Source organism: Scylla paramamosain, chromosome 3 (genome assembly GCF_035594125.1).
Source record: "Scylla paramamosain isolate STU-SP2022 chromosome 3, ASM3559412v1, whole genome shotgun sequence".
NCBI lineage: Eukaryota > Metazoa > Arthropoda > Malacostraca > Decapoda > Portunidae > Scylla > Scylla paramamosain.
Window position 1 is genome coordinate 27,869,971 of NC_087153.1, and position 27,993 is coordinate 27,897,963.

The window sequence follows — 27,993 nt, forward strand, 5'->3', positions numbered from 1 at the left end:
CAACTTTAAACATCATCATTCCACACTCAGCAAAAGTTATATACAGCAAACCCTGGCAGCTGAGTTTGTTTACATCACAGGAGGGCTTGAATCATAAGACTGCCTTTACTTAATAGTCATTTACTGTTGTGAGGAGGGACCTTAGAACTGAGAGTAGAGGGTGCCCAGCCATGCCGCGCCTCACAGGATTACTGTGGTGTGTGGCAGAGTCAACCAAGAAGGCTTCCAATCTCCCGGAAAGCTACATAAAGCGGGCCATGGAACAGGTGAAGACTTACCGGCGCCGCGTGTCACTTTATAGCCGCTTATGCTTACATTGCCTACACCCCCTCATAATGCCTATAACCTCTATCTGCCTTTCTCAGACAGTTGATACTCATATAACACTGTCTACATTCCAACCTACCAACACTTCCCTTTCACTGCCTACACTTCCTTGCACTCCCTACCCTGTGCACCACTAAAGTATTAAGTGGTTTACTTTGTTTGGTTACATTTAGAGGGTATTCCTCAGAGCTGTGGTGGTCCACCGCTGCTGCCAGTCTGGGAGGCCTTCAGGAGAGTTATCTGGTCTGGCACCGAGTTTGTGGCTGCAGTAGCCCTGTGTAGCCGGGCACTGGAGGCTCATCCAGGAGCGTCCGCAGGAAATTGTCAAGTTTTTATTTTTTTTCTTGAATTTGATGACAGTGCAGCCTGATGGTTCTTGGGAGAGGATTGAAAAGCTTGGGGCCACTGTCAGAAAAGCTGGAGGCAAGTAAGAGTCTTGATCCTCTTTGGCGCTGTTATGGGAAGTGCATGTCTCATGCATTTGTCCAGTTCGCCCACTTGATCTGGTCTTTGGTAGTTGGGGAGTGGGGTCAGGCACTAGCTTTTCCAGTACCTTCCACATATAGATGGCTCTGTAGCTCTCCCTTCTTTGCTGAGAGTACAGTGCCAGCTTTTGCAGCTGTCCCCAGTAGGTGAGCCCCTTCATGGCCAAGATCACTCTGTACTGATTCCAGCTAGCTGCATTAGTCCAGTGTTGGCTGTATGAGGGCCTTCCACATTGTGAGCATGACTACTTGTTCTCTTCATTTAAATGTTTGGAGAACCCAACCAAATATCTGTCTGGCTTTAGCTGCTGTGGTTTTTATGTGCTGCTGGAAGGTGACATCATCGTTCAGATGATGCCACATTTTACACTTTTTACAACATGACTTGCTGGTATCGGTTGATCTCTCCCGGAATGCAGGTTTGTGGAGTCTTTCAAGTTCATGTTCGGGCTGAGTCTAGTTCAAATTTCTCCTGGTTGAACTGTAGGTTGTTAGATTTTGCCCATACAAAGATGTTCTGGAGGTTTGCCTGTAGTTGTTGAACATCAGCCTCTTCATTTACTCTGTGGTTGAGTGTAATGCCATCAGCAAAGGGTGACAAAAAGGAATTGTCAACTGCTTGATTGACATCAACCATCAGGACTAGAGACAGCAGTGGTCCGAGTACTAAGAACAGGGGGATACCACTGAGGACTTCGGTTTGAGCCAATTAGTGACTCATCCACATCAACTGCCTGAGTTCTCCATGTGAGGAAGCTTTGGAGCCATACACCCAGCTTCCCTGTTATTCTGATGGCCCTCAGCTTGTGGAGCAGGATGCTGTGATCAGTTTAGTTGAAGACCTTGGGAAAGTCCAGGTACATGACATACACATTTCCTCCTCCAGCAAGCCCTTGGAGCAGCCAATCATAGTGGGCTAGCAGATTAGAGAGACATGATCTTCCCTTGCAGAAACCATGCTGCAAGTTGTTTGTGAACCCTTTGTTTTCTATAATTTTATTCCTGATTATTTTTTCATGTATTTTTACTGCATGGAAGATAAGGGCCACTGATCTGTAATTTTTTGCTTGGCTTCTATCACACCCTTTATGGATTGGAGGGATGACAGCTTCTTTTAATATAGATGGAACAATTCCTGTGTCCAGAGAGCAGTGCCAGATCTTGTGGAGATAAGTTACCAGTGCTTTAAGTAGATTGATAGGGGGCACATCATCAGGTCCAGCAGCCGAGTTCACTTAGAGTTCACTGATGGCTCTCACAATGTCAGCTGTAGTGAAGTTAATGTCAGTTAGGTTGGAGTCATGTTGGCTTTGAGCAATGAAGAATGTGCTTGGGTCTTGTACAATCTTTGTAGGCTCTGGCTCTGAGAATATTCCTGTGTATTATTTAGATAGGATGTGACATGTTTCATTGTTATTTTTTTTTTTTTCTCAATTTTCTGTCTGAAGTGGTCCAATTTTTACCTTTGTCTTTGAAAACTTCTTGCAATAACTAAAGAAAACTTGGGATTAGCCTTAATGTTTGTCATGGCTTGATTTTCTTCCTGGTCTCTCTGCTGTTCATGGAATTCTCTTCTCTTCTCTTCAAGGGCAGCGACTTTGATTCAGAGTGAAGTCATTTGATCAACATTTGTTGTTTTCTTTATCTGGCGGTTTAGGTTAGCCCATCTTCTCATCAATAGCTTTCTCTCTCCTGGGATGTTACTTTTCCTAGATGCCTGCACTTTCCTCATTGGATGTTGTCTTCACATGCCCTTAGGATGGTGGTGAGCAGTCTGTCCAGCATGTCTGGGGTCCTCATTTTGAAGTGCAGACTCCCAGCCCTGTGTCCATCAGTTGTACATTAATGTGCTCACAGTTACCCTGACTGCTGAAGAAGTTGTACTTGGAGAAGGGGTTCCTTTCCATTGGTGTGAGGATTTCAGGGGGTAAAGCTATTTTCTTGTAATTAGTATGTATGATGAGCAGATTGTGATTGGAAAGGATGATTTCTTTGGTGGAGACACTATTCACTGTGTTACTATTATTGGTGAAGAGAAGGTTGAGAATATTGTTACCCCTGGTTGGCTCTGCTATTATCTGGGTAAGGAACATGGAGTTTGCCATGTCCAGGAGTAGTTCTGCTTGCAGTATTTCAGCAAGCATTCCTCCTCCTGCTACGGTCCCTTCAGGCCGACGAAGGGAAAGTTGAAGTCCCCCCACAGAGGATTATATTAGGTGTGGGGATAGGTAAGGAGTCCAGGAGGTGACTCAGTGCCTCCATTGTTCTGTAGAAATTCTCTGGGCAGCAATTTGGTGGGCAGTAGCAATTTATGGCCACCATGTTGATGGCTTGAAGTTCCATTTGGCTGTCTGAGTATTCCAGGAGTATTTTTGCATTTGGAGCAATGCCGCTCCTTAAATATATGGTTGTTTCTCCATGTCTTCTTTCCTTCTTGTCTGTTCAGAATGAGGTGTAGTTTGTAACATTGAATTTCTGCCTCTGACTCCTTTGGATAGGTGGGTCTTGGTGAGGGAAATAATCATCAAGTCCTCTTCCCTGGCAAGCTTACCAAGAAGTGGGAGCTTACTATGATTTTTCTTGGGGTAAAGACCTTGAATATTGCCCACCAAAATTCTTTCTCTTGATTTTCCCCATTCCTGGGCCAGGCCTAGAGTTGGTTTGTGGGACTTTTTGCTGCTGGGGGTACTTGTGGAGGAAAGGACTGATGGCTTGCTGGCTTTATCAAGTTTTGCAATGCATGACCCTGAGCTTCCACTACTTTGGGTATATTCAACATATAGGTTTTTAGCTCTAGGAATATTTGGTTGTTTTTGTTGTTGAGGAGCTGCTGGGGCAGCCTGTGTCATGGTGTTGTCTTGATCTGTCTTGACAGAGGTACCGGTCATTGCTTGTTTGCGCTTGGTTCCCTTTATATGGGTGAACTTGCAATCCTTGTTAATACATTCATGCTTTTGTACTGAGTTGTGACACAACACTGGGTGATCGTTAGGGGGAGATTTTTCCCTTGGGCCATGGTTCACAAACTTCTGACATAGTTTGGGATGGCTAAATTTACAACCCTTGCCACTGAAGCCATTCCTACAGTGCCCTTTTCTGTAGAACCTACATATGTGAGTTTCCCATTTAGGGGTTGTTGCAGTCAGGTGTGACTGGTCCATCTTATATGCCACCTCAGGTGGTTGCAAGCATTCCCTGTCCTGATTTGTACTTTGGGCACTTACTGGCTCCTCAGTAGACCCAACTTCAGTGGAAGCAGGCTGTTCCTGAGTATGCTGTATCAGGTTGAGATCCATGTCTTCTGGAGTGTTGCCCCTATGGTCTCCTTGCATATGCTCAGCCTGTGGGGCTTGGTCACTTGTAGGTGGCACACTGTTTTGTATTGATTGAGGTAATTGTGAGGCTTGTATTTCAAATTCTTCGCTCACTTCCACTACCCGCTTGGGGTCTGCATGTTTTTCAAAACCAAACTTTTGGTTTGTGTGAGCAAGACACAATAAATTGTACAGGGATAGGCGACTGCAGTGGTAGTGGGTCCAGTTCCTACATGCCTTGCACTGGATTGTATATTTCATGTGCGAATCACTGCTACATGCAGTGAAACAGGCCAGGTTGGTGGTATTCTTGTTGTCCCATGTTGTATATATATGTTGTTGGTAGATTGTGAAATAGACCAGATCACAATGGTGATTTGGGGAGCACTGGTTTGGAGGATGAAGTTAATAAAGGTGCCATCACACTAGCACATTTTCATCAACTTTTTCTCCAACTTTCTGAAAATTAACAATTTCTTGAGTGCATCCCATCACACTTGCACTGCTATTTTCTGCACTTTCATCAACAGCAAACAAACATGGCTCCTCTCTCTCTCTCTCTCTCTCTCTCTCTCTCTCTCTCTCTCTCTCTCTCTCTCTCTCTCTCTCTCTCTCTCTCTCTCTCTCTCTCTCTCTCTCTCTCTCTCTCTCTCTCTCTCTCTCTCTCTCTCTCTCTCTCTCTCTCTCTCTGTATAGCTACATTAGCTGCTTCCTGTTAGCTTCTCCTGCCCAGTGTGGCAGTCTCCTTGCTTGCCCAACATAGTAACATTGCAACAGAAATGCATAATTGGCAACTCACACCACCAGGCTGTGGGTCCAGCCATCACAGGACCCCAATTTTCCATGAGTGCTGCTCCACTGATGCACAGGCAAGCAGTTGCTGTTCTGCACTTCATTACAAGTTTTGTAAATTGTGGACAAGCCAAACAAGTTAAAGTGGTATCCAGCGCACAGGAGTAGAGAGAGATCTTTCAAAAGTGTAAAGATCTATTGAATAATGCAAGCCACTGTTTGCTGTTATATATCCACAAATTAAATGAAACAACATCTGAAATTAACTAATTTTATAATTTCTTTATTTAAAAGTTTAATTTAATTTTTTTTTTTTTCTTTATTAACAATAAGGTTTACTTAGTATATCTTTATACCACTTATTCAAGACACTTATTCATCAATTTTTGACCACTGCTTTGACCCTTTTATGGGACTGGCATTTCAGTGGGCATATTTTTTTTATTGGATTTTTGTTGCCCTTGGCCAGTGTCCTTCCTACATAAAAAAAAAAAAAATTAAACATGGATTTTTGTTTGACAACAAAAATTGACAACAGTTCTCTGTGAAAACAATCATTTCCGTTTGACGATGCAAACAGGAAAAGATGATGGAAAGAGGCAAAAGTTGACAGAAATGGTGTGGTGCTGCTTTAAGGCTTAAATGTTATATAATAACCAACCTGTATTTCTGCTGTCTTCTTTTCTACAGGTTTCATGGAAGACCCCAAATGCTCGACAGTACCAAAAGGCAGAAGTCAAGAGGAAAAAGTTTAGATTCAATACCCACAGACCATGGACACAACAGTTCAAACTTGCAAATGCCCCGGGAAAGCATTACAAGAAAGTGTTTTTGGAACCTGTGCTTGAATGGTCCTTCTTCAAGTGAGTAAACCATTGTGCTTGAATGGTCCTCCAAGTGAGTAAACCATTGTATTTGAATGGGCCTCCTTCAAGTGAGTAAACTATTGGTGCAGCACAGGATCAGGCCATAACCATAAGAGCGTAGGTACTCAAGAGGACTTGGGGATCAATACACCCTTTAGTATGTTTCATGATGCAGGGCTGAGACAAAAATAAAATTTATTCTGTAATAGGAATGATTAGTAAGAGTAATGAAGATAATAATAATAATAATAATAATAATAATAATAATAATAATAATAATAATAATAATACAGTGGTACCTTGACTTACAAGTTTAATTTGTTCTGTGACACAGCTTGTAACCTAATTTGCTTGTATGTCAAATAAATTTTCACCATTGAAATTAATTGGAATGCCATTAATCCATTCCAGCCCCTAAAAAACCACCCCTATTTTTTTGTTATATGTTTTTGAATACAGTAAGCTGGCAATATAGTGAACCTTTGTTTACTGAATTTCAGATACAGCGACGCCTTTAATGCCATTGAACGTTAGTTTTATTTTATGAAAGTTCACAAATTATGGCACATTACAAAATTATTGAATGCTTGCTGTATTTTACAAACATCATAGGAATGAGGGAGAGTTGGCTGACACAGTCAACTGCATGTTTGAGAGATGAATTATGGCTGTGTATCTCTCTCTCTCTCTCTCTCTCTCTCTCTCTCTCTCTCTCTCTCTCTCTCTCTCTCTCTCTCTCTCTCTCTCTCTCTCTCTCTCTCTCTCTCTCTCTCTCTCTCTCTCCACATATGTTTGTTATATCAAGTTTTTTGCTGTACTCGTATTTATAAATAACATATCTTGTATAAAAGCATGTGAAATGAACATGTGAGACATGGAATGCTGGGGAATTGTTGTGGTGATTGCTGTGCCAAGTGCCAACTAGCAGCCGAGTATCTGAAGTTCGCTCATATCTTGGATTTTGACTCACAACTCAAAGAAAAAAAAATCATCCAAGCAACAGCTTGTATTTCAAAAAAAATTCCTAAGTTGGGGCACTCGTAACTTAGGTACCACTGTATTGTTCATGATTTATCAGTTTATCCATCTTTATACCAGGACATCATCCTTTGTGAAGAGGAGGTTGCTGTGATAAGGTATTCCACCTCCACCCAGCACACACACACACACACACACACACACACACACACACACACACACATATGAAATGAGGCAAAATAAGTAGTTAAATGAATGTAAATTTGATAAAGAATCACTAAAGAAAATAATAGAACAACAAGAAAATGGGAAGCAAAACCTGAGACAGAAAGTGGTAAATGTTATTAAAGAAGAGAAAAAATTAGTGAGAGACACTGTAGAAAAATATCAATAAGTAATTGTATTTGGTTTAAAGGAAGAGAAAATAGTAAGCACAATTCAAAGAGAGGAAAAGGAAAAGAACCTATTGAATAAGTTACTGAAGAAAGTGATGGGTGAAGACAGCCAGGTAGTAAAGCAAGTGGAAGAGTTCAATAGAATTGGGAAATATGAAGAAGAAAAAATGAGACCCATAAGAATAAGGTTTGCAACACAGGTAAAAGCAGAAGAGGTAATTAATGGGTCTTGGAGATTGTCTGGAGATAAAGAATATAAGAATGTATGGATAAACAGGGATATGGATGAGATTGAAAGGTTGAAGCAAAAGGAGCTGGTAAATGAGGCTAAACAAAAAACACAATGGAGGAGGAAAAGTTTTCTGGAGAGTAAGAGATATGAGAATAAAGAAATGGTACATCAAACACTAAGTAAAATATGTTTAATGAAAATAGATTAATGTCAACAAAGATGGAATTAACATAACTCATCAACAAAGATGGAATTAAATGTGTTATTAAACAGAACCACACCGGATATTGCTGTATTATGTGAAACGAAATGGAAAAATGAATGGGGAACTCCTGACACTGTCGATGATAAAAATGATTTATGGATGAAAAACAGAAATGACAAGGGAAGAGGGGGAGTGATCATTCTGACTAAAAAGTGTGTTAAAGTGGAGAGGGTAATAAAAAAAGCGAAGACATCTGAAATTCTACAAGTGATGATTTGAAGTAGAAATGGAAGGATAATGAATTATGTAGGAGTGCATGTGCCACCTACGACTAATGCTTGGTGAAAAGAAGAGCACGAAGAGATGTTGGTAGATGTGTCAAAAGGTCTTGAAAAGAAATTGATGGAAAGTAGTGATGTAGTTATTATTGGTGATTTTAATTGTAAGGAGATAAATTGAGAGACATTGACAACTACTGGAAGTAAAAACTCATGGAGTAATAGACTGGAAAACTTAATGACTCAGTGGGTTGATTGTGATACAAGATTTAGTGGAAGAGATAAACCATCAAGACTTGATTTAATGTTTACCAAGGACATGGAAATTATTGAAACTATACACTATGATAACCCTCTAGGTAAAAGTGATCATGTGTTGGTGGAATTTAAATTGAAAAATGAAAATGTAATCATTGATGAAAATTATAAGGTGAGAAGATTTAAATATAGTAAAGCTGACTTTGAAAAATTAAGAAAATACTCTGTTGCTGTGGACTGGAAAGACTTTGAAGACACAGAAGATGTTCAGGAAAAATGGGATGAATTTATAAGGATATATAATTCTGCTGTGAAGAAATTTGTACCTAAAGGAGGAGCAAGATGTAGAAAGGGTAAACAATGGTTCATTAAAAAATGTAAAGAAGCTAGAAATTGTAAGCTAAATGCTTGGAATAGATGGAAGAAGAGGAAAACTGAGAGCAGATGGGAGGAATATATTGATGCTAGAAATAAGTACATTGAGATAATAAGAACAGAGAGAAGAAACTATGAAAGAGATATAATAGATAAGTGTATAAATAAACCCAAACTGTTCTTTAGACATATTAATGGGAAGATGAAGAAGAAAGAAGGTGTATCAAGACTGAAGGAAAAATCTATGAGGATGCACAGGACATGATGGAGGTTTTACACCAATGTTCAAAGGAGGAAATAAGGAAAACCCACTAAATTATAGACTAGTGTCCTTGACTAGTGTTGTAGGAAAACTATGTGAAAGAACAATAAAGGAAAGATGGATGGAACACTTGGAAAGAGATAAAGTTTTGGTAAATTGTCAGTTTGGATTTAGGAGGGGAAGATCGTGCTCCATGAACTTATTGTCCTTTTATTCAAGGGTAATCAATATTGTGCAGGAGAGAGACAGATGGGTGGATGGTGTCTTCTTAGACTTGAAGAAAACATTTGACAAAGTACCACACCGAAGATTGCTGTGGAAGATAAAAAATTATGGAAAAAATTGAAGGAAGACTGCTGGAGTGGATGGAGGATTATCTGAATGATAGAGAGATGAGAACAGAAATACAAGACCAAAATTCATATTAGCTGAAAGTAACTAGTGGTGTCCCACAGGGGTCAGTGTTGGAACCAATAATGTTTGTAATATATGTGAATGACATAAATGAAAAAATAGACAGTTATATGAAACTTATTTACAGATGATGCTAAGCTGATGAGAAGGGTAGAAAATGTAAATGACTGTATGGTACTGCAAGGTGATTTAAATAAGATAAATTGATGGAGTAAATCTTGGCAAATAGAATTCAGTTTAAGTAAATGTGAAGTAATGGAGTTTGGTAAGAGTAAGAAAAGAATACAATATTATTATAAAATGGATGGTGTGAAGTTACAGAAATCAAAAGGGGAAGTGGATTTGGAAGTAACAGTTACTGAAAATTTGAGTCTGGACAGACACATAGATAAAATTACTGGAGAGATAATGAATTTGTTAAAAAGAATAAGAAAGGCATTCTCATATTTAGATGAAAGAATGATAAAAAAGTTGTTGATTTCCATGATAAGACCAAGATTGGAATATGCAGCAGTGGTGTGGTCTCTTCATATAAAGAGGAATATTATGAAATTAAAAATTACAAAGAGCAGTCACTAAGATGGTTCTGGAGTTGAGTATGTCAGCCTATGAAGAGAGATTAAGAATGTTGGAAATTCCTACTCTTGAAAATAGGAGAGAGAGAGAGAGGGGATTTAATAAACATCTACAGAATGATAAATGGTATGGAAAATGTGGACAAAGAAGGTTTTATAAATTTAGACACACAGAGTACAAGGGGGACACAGTAAGAAGTTGAAGAAAGTTAACTGTAGAAGAGACATCAAAAAGTATATTTTTCCTCACAGAAGTGTGAACAAATGGAATGAGCTCAGTGAAGACATTATTAATGCCATAACTGTCCATGCTTTTAAGACCAAACTGGATAGGTATAGAGACGGGATACTATGAGATTCCTTCCCTCCTGGAAACCACAACTAGGTAAATACACACATGCGCACATACACACACAAATCGCTCACGGTAGAACAAGTTATGATATGAAGACCCAGGAATACCTAGATGGTAAATAGGGAGGGGAGAAACAGTATGTGAGTATAGTTATCCTGTCTCTAGGAGAGTTTGGTTGGTTGGTTTGGCAAAATGGTGGAGGGCGGCACCCCAAAAGAATGGGGTTCCTTTGAAGATTTTACTGGTGAGAAAAGAGAACTAAATTCTAGATTGCAGTGTAGAAAAATTTTATATATAGAAGAAATGATGGACAAGTTAGTGGAGAGAATAAAGACATTGGAGGCACAGCAGAAGGAGATAGATAAGGAGTTGGTGAATATTACAGCAAATTTGATGGAGATGGAAGATAAAAACGAGAAGTTAAAGGTAGAAAATGACTGTTTAAAGAAACATATAAAGGAAAAAGTAGAAACTGTTCCGAAAGGAAATGAGGAAATAAAGGCAAGTGTAAAGGATGTAGAAATGAGACAAAATAAGTGGTTAAATGAATACATATTTGAAGAAGAATCACTAAAGAAAATAATACAACAAGAAAATGAGAAACAAAACCTGAGACAAAAAGTGGTAAATGTTATTAAAGAGGAGAAAAGTTAGTGAGAGACACTGTAGAAAAATATAAACAAGTAATTGTATTTGGTTTAAAGGAAGAGAAAATAGTAAGCAGAATTCAAGGAGAGGAAAAGGAAAAGAAAATGTTGAATAAGTTACTGAAGAAAGTGACAGATGAAGACACCCAGGTAGTAAAGCAAGGGGAAGAGTTCCATAGAATTGGGAAATATGGAGAAGAAATAATGAGACCCATAAGAATTAGGCTTGCAACACAGATACAAGCAGAAGCAATTAATAGATCTTGGAGGTTGTCTGGAGATGAAGAATACAAGAATATATAGATAAACAGGGATATGGATGAGACTGAAAGGTTGAAGCAAAAGGAGCTGGTAAACGAGGCTAAACAAAAGAACTAACAATGAATGGAGGAGAAGTTTTCTGGAGAGTAAGAGATATGAGAATAAAGAAATGGTACATCAAACACTAAATAAAATATATTATACTAATGTAAATGGATGATTGTCAACTAAAATGGAATTAAATGAGTTATTAAGCAGAACCACACCAGATGTATTATGTGAGACAAAATGGAAAAATGAATGGGGAACTCCTGACACTGTCGATGATAAAAATGATTTATGGATGAAAAATAGAAGTGACAAAGGAAGAGGTGGAGTGGCAATTCTGACTAAAAAATGTGTCAGAGTGGAAAAGGTAATAAAAAGTGAAGACAGGTCTGAAGTTCTACAAGTGATGATTAAAAGTGGAAATAGAAGGATAGTGAATTATGCAGGAGTGTATGTGCCACCTATGAACAATGCTTAGTGAAAAGAAGAGCATGAAGAGATGTTGCTAGATGTGCTGAAAGGTCTTGAAAAGATAGTGTTGGAAAGTAGTGATATAGTTATTGTTGGTGATTTTGATTGTAAGGAGATAAATTGGGAGACATTGACAACTACTAGAAGGGAGAGCTCATGGAGTATTAGACTATTGAACTGGGCAGTGGAAAACTTGATGACTCATTGGGTTGATTGTGATACAAGATTTAGTGGAAGAGATAAACCATCAAGACTTGATTTAGTGTTTACCAAGGACTTGGAAATTATTGAAACTATACACTATGATTGCCCTCTAGGTAAAAGTGATCATGTCTTGATGTTATTTAATTTGAAAAATGAAAATGTAATCATTGATGAAAATTATAAGGTGAGAAAATTTAAATATAGTAAAGCTGACTCTGAAAAATTAAGAAAGTACTATGTTGCCATGGACTGGAAAGACTTTGAAGATACAGAAGATGTTTGGGAAAAATGGGATTAATTTATAAGGATATATCATTCTGCTGTGGAGAAATTTGTACCTAAAGGAGGATCAAGATGTAGAAAGGGTAAAGAATGGTTCAATACAAAATACAAAAAGGCTAATAGAAATTATAAATCAAATGACTGGAATAGATGGAAGAAGAGGAAAACTGAAAGCAGATAGGAGGAATAAATTGATACTAGAAATAAATATATTGAGATAATAAGAACAGAGAGAAGAAACTATGAAAGAGATATAATAGATAAGTGTATAAATGAACCCAAACTGTTCTTTAGACATATTAATGGGAAAATGAAGAAGAAGGAAGGTGTATCAAGATTGAAAGTTGAAGGAAAATCTATGAGAATGCAAAGGACATGGCAGAGGTTATGAACAATACTTTCAGATCGGTATTTACTGTGGAAGGGGAGTTTGATTCTGGAAGGGATAAGTAGGTGACGAATATATTAAGTACAGTCCCAGTCAGTTATGAAGAAATACTTAAGATGACGGAAGAACTTGAAGTCAATAAAGCAACTGGTCCAGGTAGAGTATCAAACTGGATATTGAAGGAATGTAGAGAAGAACTGGCTGGTAAAATTCAGTCTATCACAGGGAAGGGATTGGAAGAGAGCAAGTATTACACCAATATACAAAGGAGGAAGTAAGGAAAATCCACGAAATTATAGACCAGTGTCCTTGACTAGTGTTGTAGGAAAATTATGTGAAAGAACAGTAAAGGAAAGATGGATGGAACACTTGGAAAGAGATAAAGTTTTAGTAAATTGTCAATTTGGATTTAGGAAAGGAAGATCATGCTCCATGAATTTATTGTCCTTTTATTCAAGGGTAGTCAGTATTGTGCAGGAGAGAGACAGATAGGTGGATGGTGTCTTCTTAGACTTGAAGAAAGTGTTTGACAAAGTACCACACCGAAGATTGCCATGGAAGATAAAAAATTATGAAAAAATTGGAGGAAGACTGCTGGAGTGGATGGAGAATTACCTGGATGATTTTTTTTTATTTTATTTATTATGTAGGAGGGACACTGGCCAAGGGCAACAAGAATCCAATAACAAAAAAATGCCCACTGAAATGCTAGTCCCATAAAAGGGTCAAAGCAGTAGTCAAAAATTGATGGATAAGTGTCTTGAAACCTCCCTCTTGAAGGAATTGAAGTCATATGAAGGTGGAAATACAAAAGCAGGCTGGGAGTTCCAGAGTTTAACAGAGAAAGGAATGAATGATTGAGAATACTGGTTAACTCTTGCATTAGAGAGGAGGACAGAATAGGGGTGAGAGAAAGAAGAAAGTCTTGTGCAGCGAGGCCGCGGGAGGAGGGGAGGCATGCGGTTAGCAAGATCAGAAGAGCAGTTAGCATGAAAATAGCAGTACAAGATAGCTAGAGATGCAACACTGCGGCAGTGAGAGAGAGGCTGAAGACAGTCAGTTAGAGGAGAGGAGTTGATGTGACGAAAAGCTGTTGATTCCACCCTGTCTAGAAGAGCAGTATGAGTGGAACCCCCCAGACATGTGAAGTATACTCCATACATGGACAAATAAGGTCCTTGTACAGAGTTAGCAGCTGGGGGAGTGAGAAAAACTGGCAGAGACATCTCAGAATGCCTAACTTCATAGAAGCTGTTTTAGCTAGAGATGAGATGTGAAGTTTCCAGTTCAGATTATAAGTAAAGGACAGACCGAGGATGTTCAGTGTAGAAGAGGGGGACAGTTGAGTGTCATTGAAGAAGAGGGGATAGTTGTCTGGAAGGTTGTGTCAAGGAATTGGGGAATTGAGTTTTTGAGGCATTGAACAATACCAAGTTTGCTCTGTCCCAATCAGAAATTTTAGAAAGATCAGAAGTCAAGCGTTCTGTGGCTTCCCTGCATGAAATGTTTACCTCCTGAAGGGTTGGATGTCTATGAAAAGACATGGAAAAGTACAGGGTGGTATCATCAGCGTAGGAGTGGGTAGGACAAGAAGTTTGGTTTAGAAGATCATTAATGAATAATAAGAACAGAGTGGGTGACAGGACAGAACCCTCAGGAACACCACTGTTAATAGATTTAGGAGAAGAACAGTGACCATCTACCACAGCAGCAGTTGAATGGTCAGGAAGGAGATTTGAGATGAAGTTACAGAGAGAAGGATAGAAGCCGTAGGAGGGTAGTTTGGAAATCAAAGCTTTGTGCCAGACTCTATCAAAAGCTTTTGATATGTCCAAGGCAACAGCAAAAGTTTCACCAAAATCTCTAAAAGAGGATGACCAAGACTTAGTAAGGAAAGCCAGAAGATCACCAGCAGATTGGCCTTGATGGAACCCATACTGGCAATCAGATAGAAGGTTGTGAAGTGATAGATGTTTAAGAATCTTTCTGTTGAGGATAGATTCAAAAACTTTAGATAGGCAGGAAATTAAAGCAATAGGATGGTAGTTTGAGGGATTAGAAGGGTCATCCTTTTTAGGAACAGGCTGAATGTAGGCAAACTTCCAACAAGAAGGAAAGGTAGATGTTGACAGACAGAGCTGAAAGAGTTTGACTAGGCAAGGTGCAAGCACGGAGGCACAGTTTCGGAGAACAATAGGAGGGACCCCATCAGGTCCATAAGCCTTCCAAGGGTTTAGGCCAGCAAGGGCATCATTGCGAAGAATTTTAATAGGTAGCATGAAGTAGTCAGAGGGTGGAGGAGAGGGAGGAACAAGCCCGGAATCGTCCAAGGTAGAGTTTTTAGCAAAGGTTTGAGCGAAGAGTTCAGCTTTAGAAATAGATGTGACAGTAGTGGTGCCATCTGGTTGAAATAAAGGAGGGAGAAAGAAAAAGCAAAGTTATTGGAGATATTTTTGGCTAGATGCCAGAAGTCATGAGGGGAGTTAGATCTTGAAAGGTTTTGACACTTTCTATTAAAGGAGTTTTTGACTAGTTGGAGAATAGACTTGGCATGGTTCTGGGCAGAAATATAAAGTGCATGAGATCTGGTGATGGATGGCTTAAGTACCTTTTGTGGACCACCTCTCTATCATATATAGCACGAGAACAAGCTGTGTTAAACTAAGGTTTGGAAGGTTTAGGACAAGAAAAAGAGTGAGGAACGTATGCCTCCATGCCAGACACCATCACCTCTGTTATGCACTCAGCACACAAAGACAGGTCTCTGACACAGAAGCAGTAGTCATTCCAAGGAAAATCAGCAAAATACCTCTTCAAGTCCACCCAACTACCAGAGGCAAAATGCCAGAGGCACCTTCGCTTAGGGGGGATCCTAAGGAGGGATTGGAGCAATAGGACAAGATACAGATATGAGATTGTGATCGGAAGAGCCCAATGGAGAAGAAAGGGTGACAGCATAAGCAGAAGGATTAGAGGTCAGGAAAAGGTCAAGAATGTTGGGCATATCTCCAAGACGGTCAGGAATATGAGTAGGGTGTTGCACCAATTGCTCTAGGTCATGGAGGATAGCAAAGTTGAAGGCTAGTTCACCAGGATGGTCAGTAAAGGGAGAGGAAAGCCAAAGCTGGTGGTGAACATTGAAGTCTCCAAGAATGGAGATCTCTGCAAAAGGGAAGAGGGTCAGAATGTGCTCCACTTTGCAAGTTAAGTAGTCAAAGAATTTCTTATAGTCAGATGAGTTAGGTGAGAGGTATACAGCACAGATAAATTTAGTATGAGAGTGACTCTGTAGTCGTAGCCAGATGGTGGAAAACTCGGAAGATTCAAGAGCGTGGGCACGAGAGCAGGTTAAGTCATTGCGCACATAAACGCAACATCCAGCTTTGGATCGGAAATGAGGATAGAGAAAGTAGGAGGGAACAGAAAAGGGGCTACTGTCAGTTGCCTCAGACACCAGAGTTTCAGTGAGGAAAAGAAGATGAGGTTTTGAAGAGGAGAGGTGGTGTTCTACAGACTGAAAATTAGATCTTAGACCGCGAATGTTGCAGAAGTTAATGAAGAAAAAGTTGAGAGGGGTGTCAAGACACTTAGGGTTGTCGACAGAAATGCAGTTCGACCTTTGGACATTTATGGTCCCCTCCCCAGATGGGGACTCTGAGGCTGGTGTAGGAGTTGCCATGATGATTTTGAAATTTTTGAGTGAAGGGTGTGTGTGTTATTAGGTGCTTGTAGTTTTGTGTGGAGGAAGAGAATTGTCTTTAGAGGGCAGGCTGTGACTGCCCCCTTGTGTTGTGAGACACAAAGGGAAATGTTCAGTGAGGTCACAGCTGGGTTTAATGATAAGTTCACAGCACCTGCTGAACAGTGCTTTAGACCTCACTGGGAGTAATTATCGTTTCGGCAGGTGTCTACTGCCTCCTCCTACTAATGATGAGAACTGTAATACAAGACCAAAATTCATCTAGGCTGAAAGTAACTAGTGGTGTCCCACAGGGGTTAGTGTTGGGACCGATAATGTTTGTAATATATGTGAATGACATAAATGAAGAAATAGATAGTTATATGAACTTATTTGTGGATGATAAGAAGGGTAGAAAATGTTAATGACTGTATGTTACTGCAAGATGATTTGAATAAGATAAATAGATGGAGTAAATCTTGGCAAATGGAATTCAATTTAAGTAAATGTAAGGTAATGGAGTTTGGTAAGAGTAAGAAAAGAATACAATATCGTTATAAGATGGAAGGTGTGAAGTTAAAGTCAGAAGAGGAAGTGGATTTGGGAATAACAGTTACTGAAAATTTGACTCCGGACAGACACATTGATAAAATTACTGGAGAGACAATGAATTTGTTAAAAAGAGTAAGAATGGCTTTCTCATATTTGGATAAAAGAATTATGAAAAGTTGATTTCCATGATAAGACCAAGACTGGAATATGTGGCAGTGGTGTTGTCTCCTCATACTAAGAGGAATATTATAAAATTAGAAAGAGTACAAAAAGCAGTCACTAAGATGGTTTTGGAGTTGAGTAAATTGACCTCTGAAGAGAGATTAAGTATGATGGAAATTCCTATCCTTGAAAATAGGAGAGAGGAGATTTAATAAACATCTATAGAATGATAAATAGTTTAGAAAATGTGGACAAAGAAGGTTTTATAAATTTAGACACACAGAGTACAAGGGGACACAATAAGAAGTTGAAGAAAGTTAACCAGAAGAGACATTAAGAAGTATAGTTTTCCTCACAGAAGTGTGAACAAATGGAATGAACTCAGTGAAGACATTGTAAATACCAAAACTGTTAGTGCTTTTAAGACCAAAACATATAGATATAGAGACAGGATACTATGAGATTACTCCCTTCCTGTAAACCACAACTAGGTAAATACAACTAGGTAAATACACACACACACACACACACACACACACACACTCTTTCCCTAAGAGTAAATTAAAATCCCCTAGAGTGATGTCACTTGTAAGAAAATGCAGCTGTTAGAGGAAAAACAACGCCATTGTAGGCACAATTATGACTTATTTATATGGGTGGATTTCTCAGTATCAAACTGACAATAACATAAGTGTCTAAATTGAATCTTGAATATTAAAATAGTGAACAAAAATGTATATTACATTTTTCTTTAAGTTAAGCAATATACAATATGGAGATAGCAACTGAAAATTTTTACATTAAATAATTATTTGTTAAATTATCAGTTGCCATTTGCTCCTCATATATTTCTTGATTTTAAAAGATGCAACATAACATTTTATTCATAATTTCAGTGTTTTATCTTTATTTTAGTCATAAATGGTGACATCAGCTTTGCATTAAGATTTCTCAACATATGAATGAAAAATGTTCATGTCTATGCTGGTATTTATCTTGTCTTTCAGTTAAAATCCATCATAGTCTCTGGGACTGTAGAAGCAGAGTGTACTAAGCCGTACTATTTACACTATGCAAGGGTCAGTTGTACAGTATACACAGGTGTTCCCACATCAGAGCCTGACAGCAGAACTATGTAGTTTACCTCTGCTGCACCAAGATAAATCTGCATTTAACCTGATCAGTTGATTGGACTAGATGCAGGCAAACTTGCAGAGGCCTTTAAAATTACATCCACTTTTATGCATTCACAACTGGTTTCCATTCATCCCTTTCATGCACAATTAATCCTAGTTACTTGCTCTTGTATCTAATACATACTCTTTACATTCCCCATTCATCACAGTTGTGGTCTTCCCTTTACTTTACACTTATAACATCAAATCCTACTATCTTATCATTGATCACTCTCCTTCTTTCCTCTCCTTAAACATACTAACATAACACTCCCTGCCAACCTTCTTCTAACACCAGTTGTTGTGTCAGTTTCTTGTGTATAATATACCTTCAGCCTCCTCTAAACTTCAACAAAGATAATTTTGGCTTAAGCATACATTTCAACACTTCTTATAATAGTGTGCTAATAGTTAAGATATTAAATGCTGCTTTCCTTATGGTACTTTACATTATAACAGAATTATATAACTTTTTTTCCTGATATGTCTTAAAATGTAATTTTGAATTAGTGATATATCAAGATAGCTGTGCAATGAATGGATGCCATTGCCTTGCAGGCAGATTTAGATAGGAAGAATGAATGGACAGACAGATGGCAAATGCAATTTAACATCAATAAATGCAAAGTACTTAGCATAGGTAGAGGAAACCCACACAGTTGGTACACATTAAACAACCAAACTCTGGTAGGTACAGGGTACGAGAAAGATTTAGGAATTATAGTTAGCTCTGAACTCCGTCTAGGAAAACAATGCATAGAGGCCAGAAACAGGGCAAATAGGGTACTAGGATTAATTTTTAGGAGTGTTAAAAGTAGAAGGCCGGAAGTAATATTAAAGTTATACTTGACGTTGGTCAGACCTCATCTAGACTACGCTGTGCAGTTCTGGTCCCCACACTACAGGAAAGATATAGGTTTATTAGAATCAGTGCAGAGGAGAATGACTAAAAGGATACAGGGGATGAGGAGTATTCCTTACGAGGCAAGATTGAAGTTGTTAAATTTACATTCTTTTAGAGAGATGTAGGTTAAGAGGGGACCTGATAGAAGTCTTTAAGTGGTATAAGGGTTATAACAAGGGGGATGTAAGCAAAATTCTTAGGATCAGCAATCAGGGTAGAACAAGAAATAATGGGTTCAAGCTTGAAAAATTTAGGTCTAGGAAGGAGATAGGAAAAAATTGGTTCTCAAATAGAGTGGTAGATGAGTGGAACGGACTCAATAATCATGTTGTTAGTGCTAGGACATTAGAGAGCTTTAAGAGAAGATTAGACAGGTTTATGGATGGGGATAATAGATGGAAATAGGTAGGTATATTTCATAAAGGGACTGCCAAGTGTAAGCCTGGTTGCTTCTTGCGGCTTCCCTTATTTCTTATGTCCTTATGTTCTTATTTATTTTGATTATGATAAACACTGCAAGGCCAACCAGTGAACCTTAACATTGGTCAATGAATAGAATCCTCTTACACTCAATATGATTATAATAAAAGTGAGAAATCTTTCTTAGAGGAAATATGTTGGAATGCTTGCCTCCCTTAACAGAGATGTGCTTACTTTCCAGGGGTGACAAGGTAGAGATACTGGTAGGGGATGACAAGGGGAAGCAGGGCCTGGTAAACTACATCGTGGAGGAGAGAAACTGGGTCATGGTGGAGGGCCTCAACTGCAATTACCGCACCATTGGGAAGAAAGAGTAAGAATATCTCTCTCTCTCTCTCTCTCTCTCTCTCTCTCTCTCTCTCTCTCTCTCTCTCTCTCTCTCTCTCTCATACATGAGTTGGTATTAAAAAGTTCTGAGATTTGTTCCTCATCTTACTAAAAGACAGTAGTATAGGGATGCATGTACTATGGGGCTGATCAGTAATGGTCATCAAGCAGTCTGCCAGTTGGCATTGTTTTGTGAATTTGATGAGCAGTCCCATAAGAGTCTTAATTATCTACATCAGGCTTAGGCTCACTTACTATTCCATTGTGGACTGCGAACTAGAACAGAGACCAAACATCAGATTTTGCATCACACTTGGGAAATCTGCATTGGAGATCTCTGACATGGTTCAGCATATGTATAGCAATGAAGCAATGAGTTGTATGAGTCATTTCAAGTAGGAGAACATCTCTGAAAGATTACAAGATATCAATATGACTAAGCTCCAGAAATATGGAAACAATTTCATGACTGGTGTGTGGGGGTCATCAGAAATCCATAAAGGACATTATTGTTGCTGTCACTGTCAGGCAGTACTCACCTCTGATTTCAAGATTGCTGTAAAATTCTTGTCCAAGTTTCTGATCTCCAAACAGAAGGAACACTAGCCAAAGTCTGCTAAGAGTTCCATTAGCATGTCTTGGATGACCCAACCTTCATGTTAAGGATCGTCACTGGGAATGAGACAGGTCTACACCCCCTTGTGATTTATTCCTCTTCTCAAAGAAGTTGCAGCTGAAGGGGAGCTGTCATGAAACTGTGGAGGAGATTCACCACAAACCACAGATGCTTGACACACTTTGAGAAAAAAAATTCAGAACATGTTTGATTTGTGACAGTGGCATTAGGAGTGGTCTATTGCTGCTCTAGGCGACTATTTTGAAGGGGGGTTTAGCCTCCAAACTTAAATCAGGTAAATATTTTTTTGTATATAGGCTTAGTCTCAGCATTTTAATACTATCTCATAATTATATTGAGTTATTTTTCCTGATTGATAATTATAATATCAATTATATATATATATATATATATATATATATATATATATATATATATATATATATATATATATATATATATATATATATATATAATTATTTCTGCTACATACTCCACAATCAGGTAAAATAACTCAATATAATTATGAGATAGTTTTAAAATGTTTTGAGACTAAGGTAATATACAAAAAAGTACAAAAAAAAAAAAGAAATATATATATATATATATATATATATATATATATATATATATATATATATATATATATATATATATATATATATATATATATATATATATATATATACATATATATATATATATATATATATATATATATATATATATATATATATATATATATATATATATATATATATATATATATATATATATATATAATATATATATTTTTTTTTTTTTTTTTTTTTTTTTTTTTTACTTTTTTGTATATACGCTTAGTCTCAAAACATTTTAAAACTATCTCATAATTATATTGAGTTATTTTATCTGATTGTGGAGTATGTAACAAAAATAATTATATATATATATATATATATATATATATATATATATATATATATATATATATATATATATATATATATATATATATATATATATATATATTATGTAAAAAAACCCAGAAATAGATATTTTTATTTATTTATTTATTTATATATTTATTTATTTGTTTATTTATTCTTACTTATTTATTTTATTTATTTATTTATTTTTATTTATTTATTTATTTTTATTTATTTATTTATTTTTTTTTTTTTTTTCAAGTTAAAAAAGCCCACTGAGATGCAGCTCCCCGAATAGGATCCAAAACAGTAGTCAAAAACTGAAGGATAAGTGTCTTGAAACCTCCCTCATGAAGGAGTTCAAGTCATAGGAAGGTGGAAATACAGAAGCTGGCAAGGAGTCTCAGAGTTTACCAGAGAAAGGGATGAATGATTGAGAATACTGGTTAACTCTTGCATTAGAGAGGTGGACAGAATAGGGGTGAGAGAAACAAGAACGTCTTGTGCAGCAAGGCTGTGGGAAGAGGGGAGGCATGCAGTTAGCAAGATCAGAAGAGCAGTTAGCATGAAAATAGTGATAGAAGATAGCTAGAAATGCAGCATTGCAGCAATGAGAAAGAGGCTGAAGACAGTCAGTTAGAAGAGAGGAGTTGATGAGATGAAAAGCTTTTGATTCCACCCTGTCTAAAAGAGCAGTATGAATGGAACCCCCCCAAGACATGTGAAGCATACTCCATAAATGGACGAATAAGGCCCTTGTACAGAGTTAGCAGCTGGCAGGGTGAGAAAAACCAGCAGAGACATCTCAGATTGCCTAACTTCATAGAAGCTGTTTTAGCTAGAGATGAGATGTGAAGTTTCCAGTTTAGATTATAAGAAAAGGGCAGACCAAGGATGTTCAGTGTAGAAGAGGGGGACAGCTGAGTGTTATTGAAGAAGAGGGGATAATTGTCTGGAAGGTTGTGTCGACTTGATAGATGGAGGAATTGAGTTTTTGAGGCATTGAACAATACTAAGTTTGCTCTGCCCCAATCAGAAATTTTAGAGAGATCAGAAGTCAGGCATTCTGTGCCTTCCTGGCATTAACTGTTTTCTTCCTGAAGGGTTGGATGTCTGTGAAAAGACGTGGAAAAGTGCAGGGTGGTATCATCAGCATTGGAGTGAATAGGACAAGAAGTTTGGTTTAGGAGATCATTGATGAATAATAGGAAGAGAGTGGATGACAGGACAGAACCCTCAGGAACACCACTGTTAATAGATTTAGGAGAAAAACAGTGACTGTCTACCACAGCAGCAATAGAACAGTCAGAAAGGAAACTGGAGATGAAGTTACAGAGAGAAGGAAAGAAGCCCTAGGAGGATAGTTTGGAAATCAAAGTTTTATGCCAGACTCTATCAAAAGCTTTTCATATGTCTAAGGCAACAGCAAAATTTTCACCAAAATCTCTAAAAGAGGATGAGCAAGACTCAGTAAGGAAAGCCAGATCACCAGTAGAGCAGCCTTGACAGAACCCATACTGGTGATCAGATAGAAGGTTATGAAGTGATAGATGTTTAAGAATCTTCCTGTTGAGGATACATTCAAAAACTTTAGATAGGCAGGAAAGTAAAACAATAGGACTGTAGTTTGAGGGATTAGAATGGTCACTCTTTTTAGGAACAGGCTGAATGTAAGCAAACCTCTAGCAAGAAGGAAAGGTAGATGTTGACAGAGTTGAAAGAGTTTGACTAGACAAGGTGCAAGCACAGAGGCACAGTTTCAGAGAACAGTAGGAGGGACCCCGTCAGGTCCATAAGCCTTCCAAGGGTTTAGGCCAGTGAGGGCATGGAGAACATCATTGTGAAGAATTTTAATAGGCACCATGAAGTAGTCAGAAGGTGGAGGAGAGGAAGGAACAAACCCTGAATCATCCAAGGTAGAGTTTTTAGCAAAGGTTTGAGCAAAGAGTTCAGTTTAGAGATAGATGTGATAGCAGTAGTGCCATCTGGTTGAAATAAAGGAGGAAAAGAAGAAACAAAGTTATTGGAGACGTTTTTGGCTAGATGCCTGAAGTCACGAGGGGAGTTAAATCTTAAAAGTTTTTGACACTTTCTATGAAAGGAGTTTTTGGCTAGTTGGAGAGAAGACTTGGCATGGTTCCAGGCAGAAACATAAAGTGCATGAGATTCTGGTGATGGAAGGCTTAATTAAGTAGGTACCTCTTGTGGGCCACCTCTCTATCACATATAGAACGAGAACAGGCTGTGTTGAACCAAGGTTTGGAAGGTTTAGGTTGAGAAAAAGAGTGAGGAATGTATGTCTACATGCCAGACACTAGCACATCTGTTATGCACTAGGCATAACATGCACTAGGCATAGAGATGGGTCTCTATCATGGAAGCGGTAGTTATTCCAAGGAAAATCAGCAAAATACCTCCTCAGGTCCCCCAAACTGGCAGAGGTAAAATGCCAGTGGCACCTCCACTTAGGGGGATCCTGAGGAGGGATTGGAGCAATAGGACAAGATACAGATAAAAGATTGTGATCGGAGGAGCCCAGCAGAGAAGAGAGGATAACAGCATAAGCAGAAGGATTAGAGATTAGGAAAAGGTCAAGAACGGGAGGCATATCTCCAAGACAGTCACGAATACGAGTAGGGTGTTGCACCAATTGCTCTAGGTCATGGAAGGGAGGTCTAGGTCATGGAAGGTCAGTGAAGGGAAAGGAAAGCCAAAGCTGGTGGTGAACAATGAAGTCTCCAAGAATGGAGATTTCCACAAAAGGGAAGAGAGTTAGAATGTGCTCCACTTTGGAAGTTAAGTAGTCAAAGAATTTCTTATAGTCAGAGGAGTTAGGTGAGAGGTGTACAGCACAGATAAATTCAGTTTGAGAGTGACTCTGTAGTTGTAGCCAGATGGTGGAAAACTCAGAAGATTCAAGATCATGGGCAGGATAGCAGGTTAAGTCCTTGCACATATAAATGCAACATCCAGCTTTGGATTGAAAATGAAGATAGAGAAAGTAGGAGGGGACTGAAAAGGGGCTACTGTCAGTTGCCTCAGACACCTGTGTTTCAGTGAGGAAAAAAAAAAAATGAGGTTTAGTAGAGGAGAGATGGTGTTCTACAGATTGAAAATTAAATCTAAGACTGCAAATGTTGCAGAAGTTAATGAAGAAAAAGTTGAGGGGGGATGTCAAGACACTTAGGGTCGGAAGAGCAGTCCGACCTGCAGACATTTGTGGTCCCCTCCCCAGATGGGGATTCCGAGGCTGGTGTAGGAGTCGCCATGATAATTTTTTATTTTGAGTGAAGGGTCTGTGTGTGTGTAATTAGGTGTTTGTAGTTTTATTTTGAGTGAAGGGTGTGTGTGTAATTAGGTGCTTGTAGTATTGTGTGAAGGAAGAGTTGTCTTTAGAGGGCAGGCTGTGACTTCCCCTCTTGTACTGTGAGACACAAAGGGAAACATTCAGTGAGGTTACAGGTGGGTTTAATGGTAAGTTCACAGCACCCCCTGATCCAATTCTTTGGACCTCACTGGGAGTAATTATAATTTCGGCAGGTGCCTACTGCCTCCTCCTTGGAGGAGGCAGTAGGCAGTATATTACTGCTAATTTTATAACTAGGCTATCTTTAGCTACTACTTCTATTAGAAATAATAATAATATAATGATATTGTTGCTGCTATTACTGATAAAAAATTTTCAGTGATTACCCAGGTATGATGATAAAGACTGAGGCACCCCTCCTAGTGACAGGTCAGGTAGCTCTTGTGGATCCATCAGACAACAAGCCAACTGAGGTGAGTTCTTTTTATTTTTCTTTATTTTTAAATGTAGAGCAATAGATCCTGACCAAGTGTTAAAAAATAAGTAAAAAGTTTAATAGAGGAGGCTTCTATTCATGTTGGCCAGTCTATTTTCACAGGTGCTTTGATACTACTTTCTTGAAATAGAAAGCCCTTAAAAAAGGGAAATAGAAACAGGCAGAGAGTTTCTAAGCTTACATGTAAAGAAATGAAAGCGTGAAGATACAATTTATGTTTTGCATCAGTAATGTGGATGGAGTACAGCAAGATTCAGTAAGAAATCTTATTCAGTGAGGCTATGGGAGCAGGAAGGCAGTGTATGTGATTATGTTTGTCTCTGTCACAGCTTCTCCTACCAGAGAAACACAATATGGACTCCTTATCCCTTATGGAGTAAGAGAATGATAGGTTATGAAGAGTGTTTCAAGAAAGAAAAAACTTCACAGTGTTTCCCTGTCGTTCCATTATGCAAGAAAATATTAGGTAGGGAAACGTACCTTGCTGATGATATAGGTAACTGGAGACTAGTAAGTGATGCCTGTCAAAACCATGCTGCAGGTTGAGTGGCGCTTCACAGAGGAAGGTGAGAAGGTGAGAGTATCAACACGTACTGGCAGGATAATCCCCATTCCAAAGTTGGCTGAGGAAACCCCAGACTACAAGACAAAGGCAACATATACTGAGCAAGAGAAGGACACAACAGCAGAGGAGGTCACCAGGTGTGTATTTACTTTTGGTGTGATTGTAGTAGTAGGATAGTAAAGACTGCAGCAGTAGCTTTATAGAGCATATGAAGAGCATATAGAGCATATAGAGCATATAGCATATAGAGCATATAGAGCATATGTAGTACCCCAAAGTTATGCTGGCTTCTTAAATGCAAGTCTTAATTCGTTCTACATTGTAATAATATCTATGACATCTGTTTACCAAGCCAGTAATCCTTCATGGGGTGGCCCAGACAAAGCACCACACACACACACACACACACACACACACACACACACACACACACACACACACACACACACACATATCATTCACACTCTTAGCCATGTTGGCTCCTAATGGAAAGAGATGGTCTCATGGGCAACCTCACTTAGGTATGGCACAGCTGGCTGCATACATCCATAGCAAGGCCTGACAGCATACACTGGATTACCCTGCCCCTGCATAATGAAACTGTTTCCAGTCATAATAATATATAGGAGACTATTTCATAATCTCCAAAATAAGGTGAAAATTATGAACTTCTCTGGGATTACACAGAGCTGTGTAATTTTGAAGCGTTGTTGGCTTAATTGATTGTGATTTCAATTATTATAACAAAATATCAGTTGTATCAAACCAGCTTTATGATTTGGGAAATGATAAGCATACATTTAAATGGAGCTATTATGTTTTCCTTGAATATTTCACTCAATTTTCTCAGTTTACAGTTTTTATGTACTGACAGGAATTGTAATATTTTAATAACCTTACTTATTAGAGCTAAATGTCAATGGCAAATGAACATTTGGATTTTAAAACTGCATTAAAATTTCAAAGCAAATTAATGAAAGTGTGTAGTCAAAGGAATGCGATGTATCTTTGAGAAAGTGTTGGGATGAACTGCCATAATGCAAACATTGATCATATATTTCCATCAATACATTGTGTAACACATTTGACATTCAATTCTTGTACAGTGGTGCCTCAGAATCCAAATTTAATTCATTCCAGGAGGCTGTTCTGATTTTGAAAAGTTCAGATTCTGAAAATATTTTCCCCATAAGAAATAATGGAAAGTTAATTAATCCATTTCTGAAGTCCAAGAAAGCCCATTACCCAAGACAGTAAGCTGAACTATAATATGGTGGCTCATTGAAGTGTATAAGTTATACATTGTTCAAGTAAACAGAAGTAACTTTAAAAAATATAAATAAAAATATATAAAATTCTTTCCTGTATGGGCAGAGTATGAGTTGTCAGAATAGTATATGTATATGAACCTTTGCATTTTATTCCATCCTCTCTCTCTCTCTCTCTCTCTCTCTCTCTCTCTCTCTCTCTCTCTCTCTCTCTCTCTCTCTCTCTCTCTCTCTCTCTCTCTCTCTCTCTCTCTCTCTCTCTCTCTCTCTCTCTCTCTCTCTCTCTCTCTCTCTCTCTTCAAATGAGTAAATTAAAATAGGACCACACTACTTTACATCTTATCAGACCATCAGCCTTTTAAGTTAAATGCTAAAAGTTTGATAAGTGTTTTATATCAAGCAGAATACCTTAAACTGACTAAAGTCTCCTTTCTCTTGCATTCCAGCATAACTTTTCAACCAACCCTGAGGACCTTTGAGATGGACATTGCTGAGAAGATGGGCATTAAGGAAGATCGAATCCCTCACAAGACCTACTGGTACTGAGGCCAATAGCATCCTGTGTGAAGTGGTCTTGATCCTTTGTATGCACAATACTCATTCATCTGCATGTATGCCATAATGTATCATTTTAAACTTCTCGCTATCAAATATTATAAAGTAAACACTATTATGTCAGCTTTATCAGAATCCTTGTTGGTAATTATTGTTGTATGATATTTGTATGAAGAACACTGAAGGAAATAATTATTCCTTACCATATATGAAAGAAACTATGACCTTCCTCCTGTAAGGTTCAAAGAGAATAGGAAATGTATGTGTGATTTGTCATCCATACAAAGTCACATACTTCACAGCAAGCTTCTATTTATCCATCCAAGGTCTCTCTAACACGTAGTTGTATTTCATCCATTGTATTGGATTGAAAAAAGCTTGTAAACAGAAAGAAAAAGACATATGTCCTCATCAGAAAAACACACTGCAATACATGCAGTTTAAAAAAATGGGTATCATGTAAATGCAATTCCTTCTTTTTGCCAATAGGATGAAAATTTCCTGCTGTTAGTGCTGTAAAATGTAAATATATTTGTATAGAAATTTTAAAGACCTAGTGGTATTAAATCCTAATTGTTCCATGTGTA

At 38.2% G+C, this 27,993-nt stretch overlaps 1 protein-coding gene across 2 annotated transcripts; it reads left to right on the plus strand.

Moving 5' to 3' along the window:
* The first annotated feature begins 42 nt into the window (after positions 1–42).
* On the plus strand, positions 43–27,986 carry LOC135093224 (large ribosomal subunit protein uL24m-like). 2 transcript variants are annotated; one of them, XM_063992216.1, is made up of 6 exons: positions 43–266; positions 5,609–5,781; positions 19,546–19,677; positions 24,902–24,995; positions 25,560–25,720; positions 27,298–27,986. In XM_063992216.1, exons 1-6 carry the CDS (start codon positions 171–173, stop codon positions 27,395–27,397), a joined length of 756 nt encoding a protein of 251 aa, XP_063848286.1. In that variant the 5' UTR covers positions 43–170; the 3' UTR covers positions 27,398–27,986. The 2 variants fall into 2 exon arrangements, with proteins under 2 accessions (XP_063848286.1, XP_063848295.1); XM_063992225.1 differs by lacking the exon at positions 43–266 and adding an exon at positions 4,874–4,995.
* The last annotated feature ends 7 nt before the right edge of the window (positions 27,987–27,993 follow it).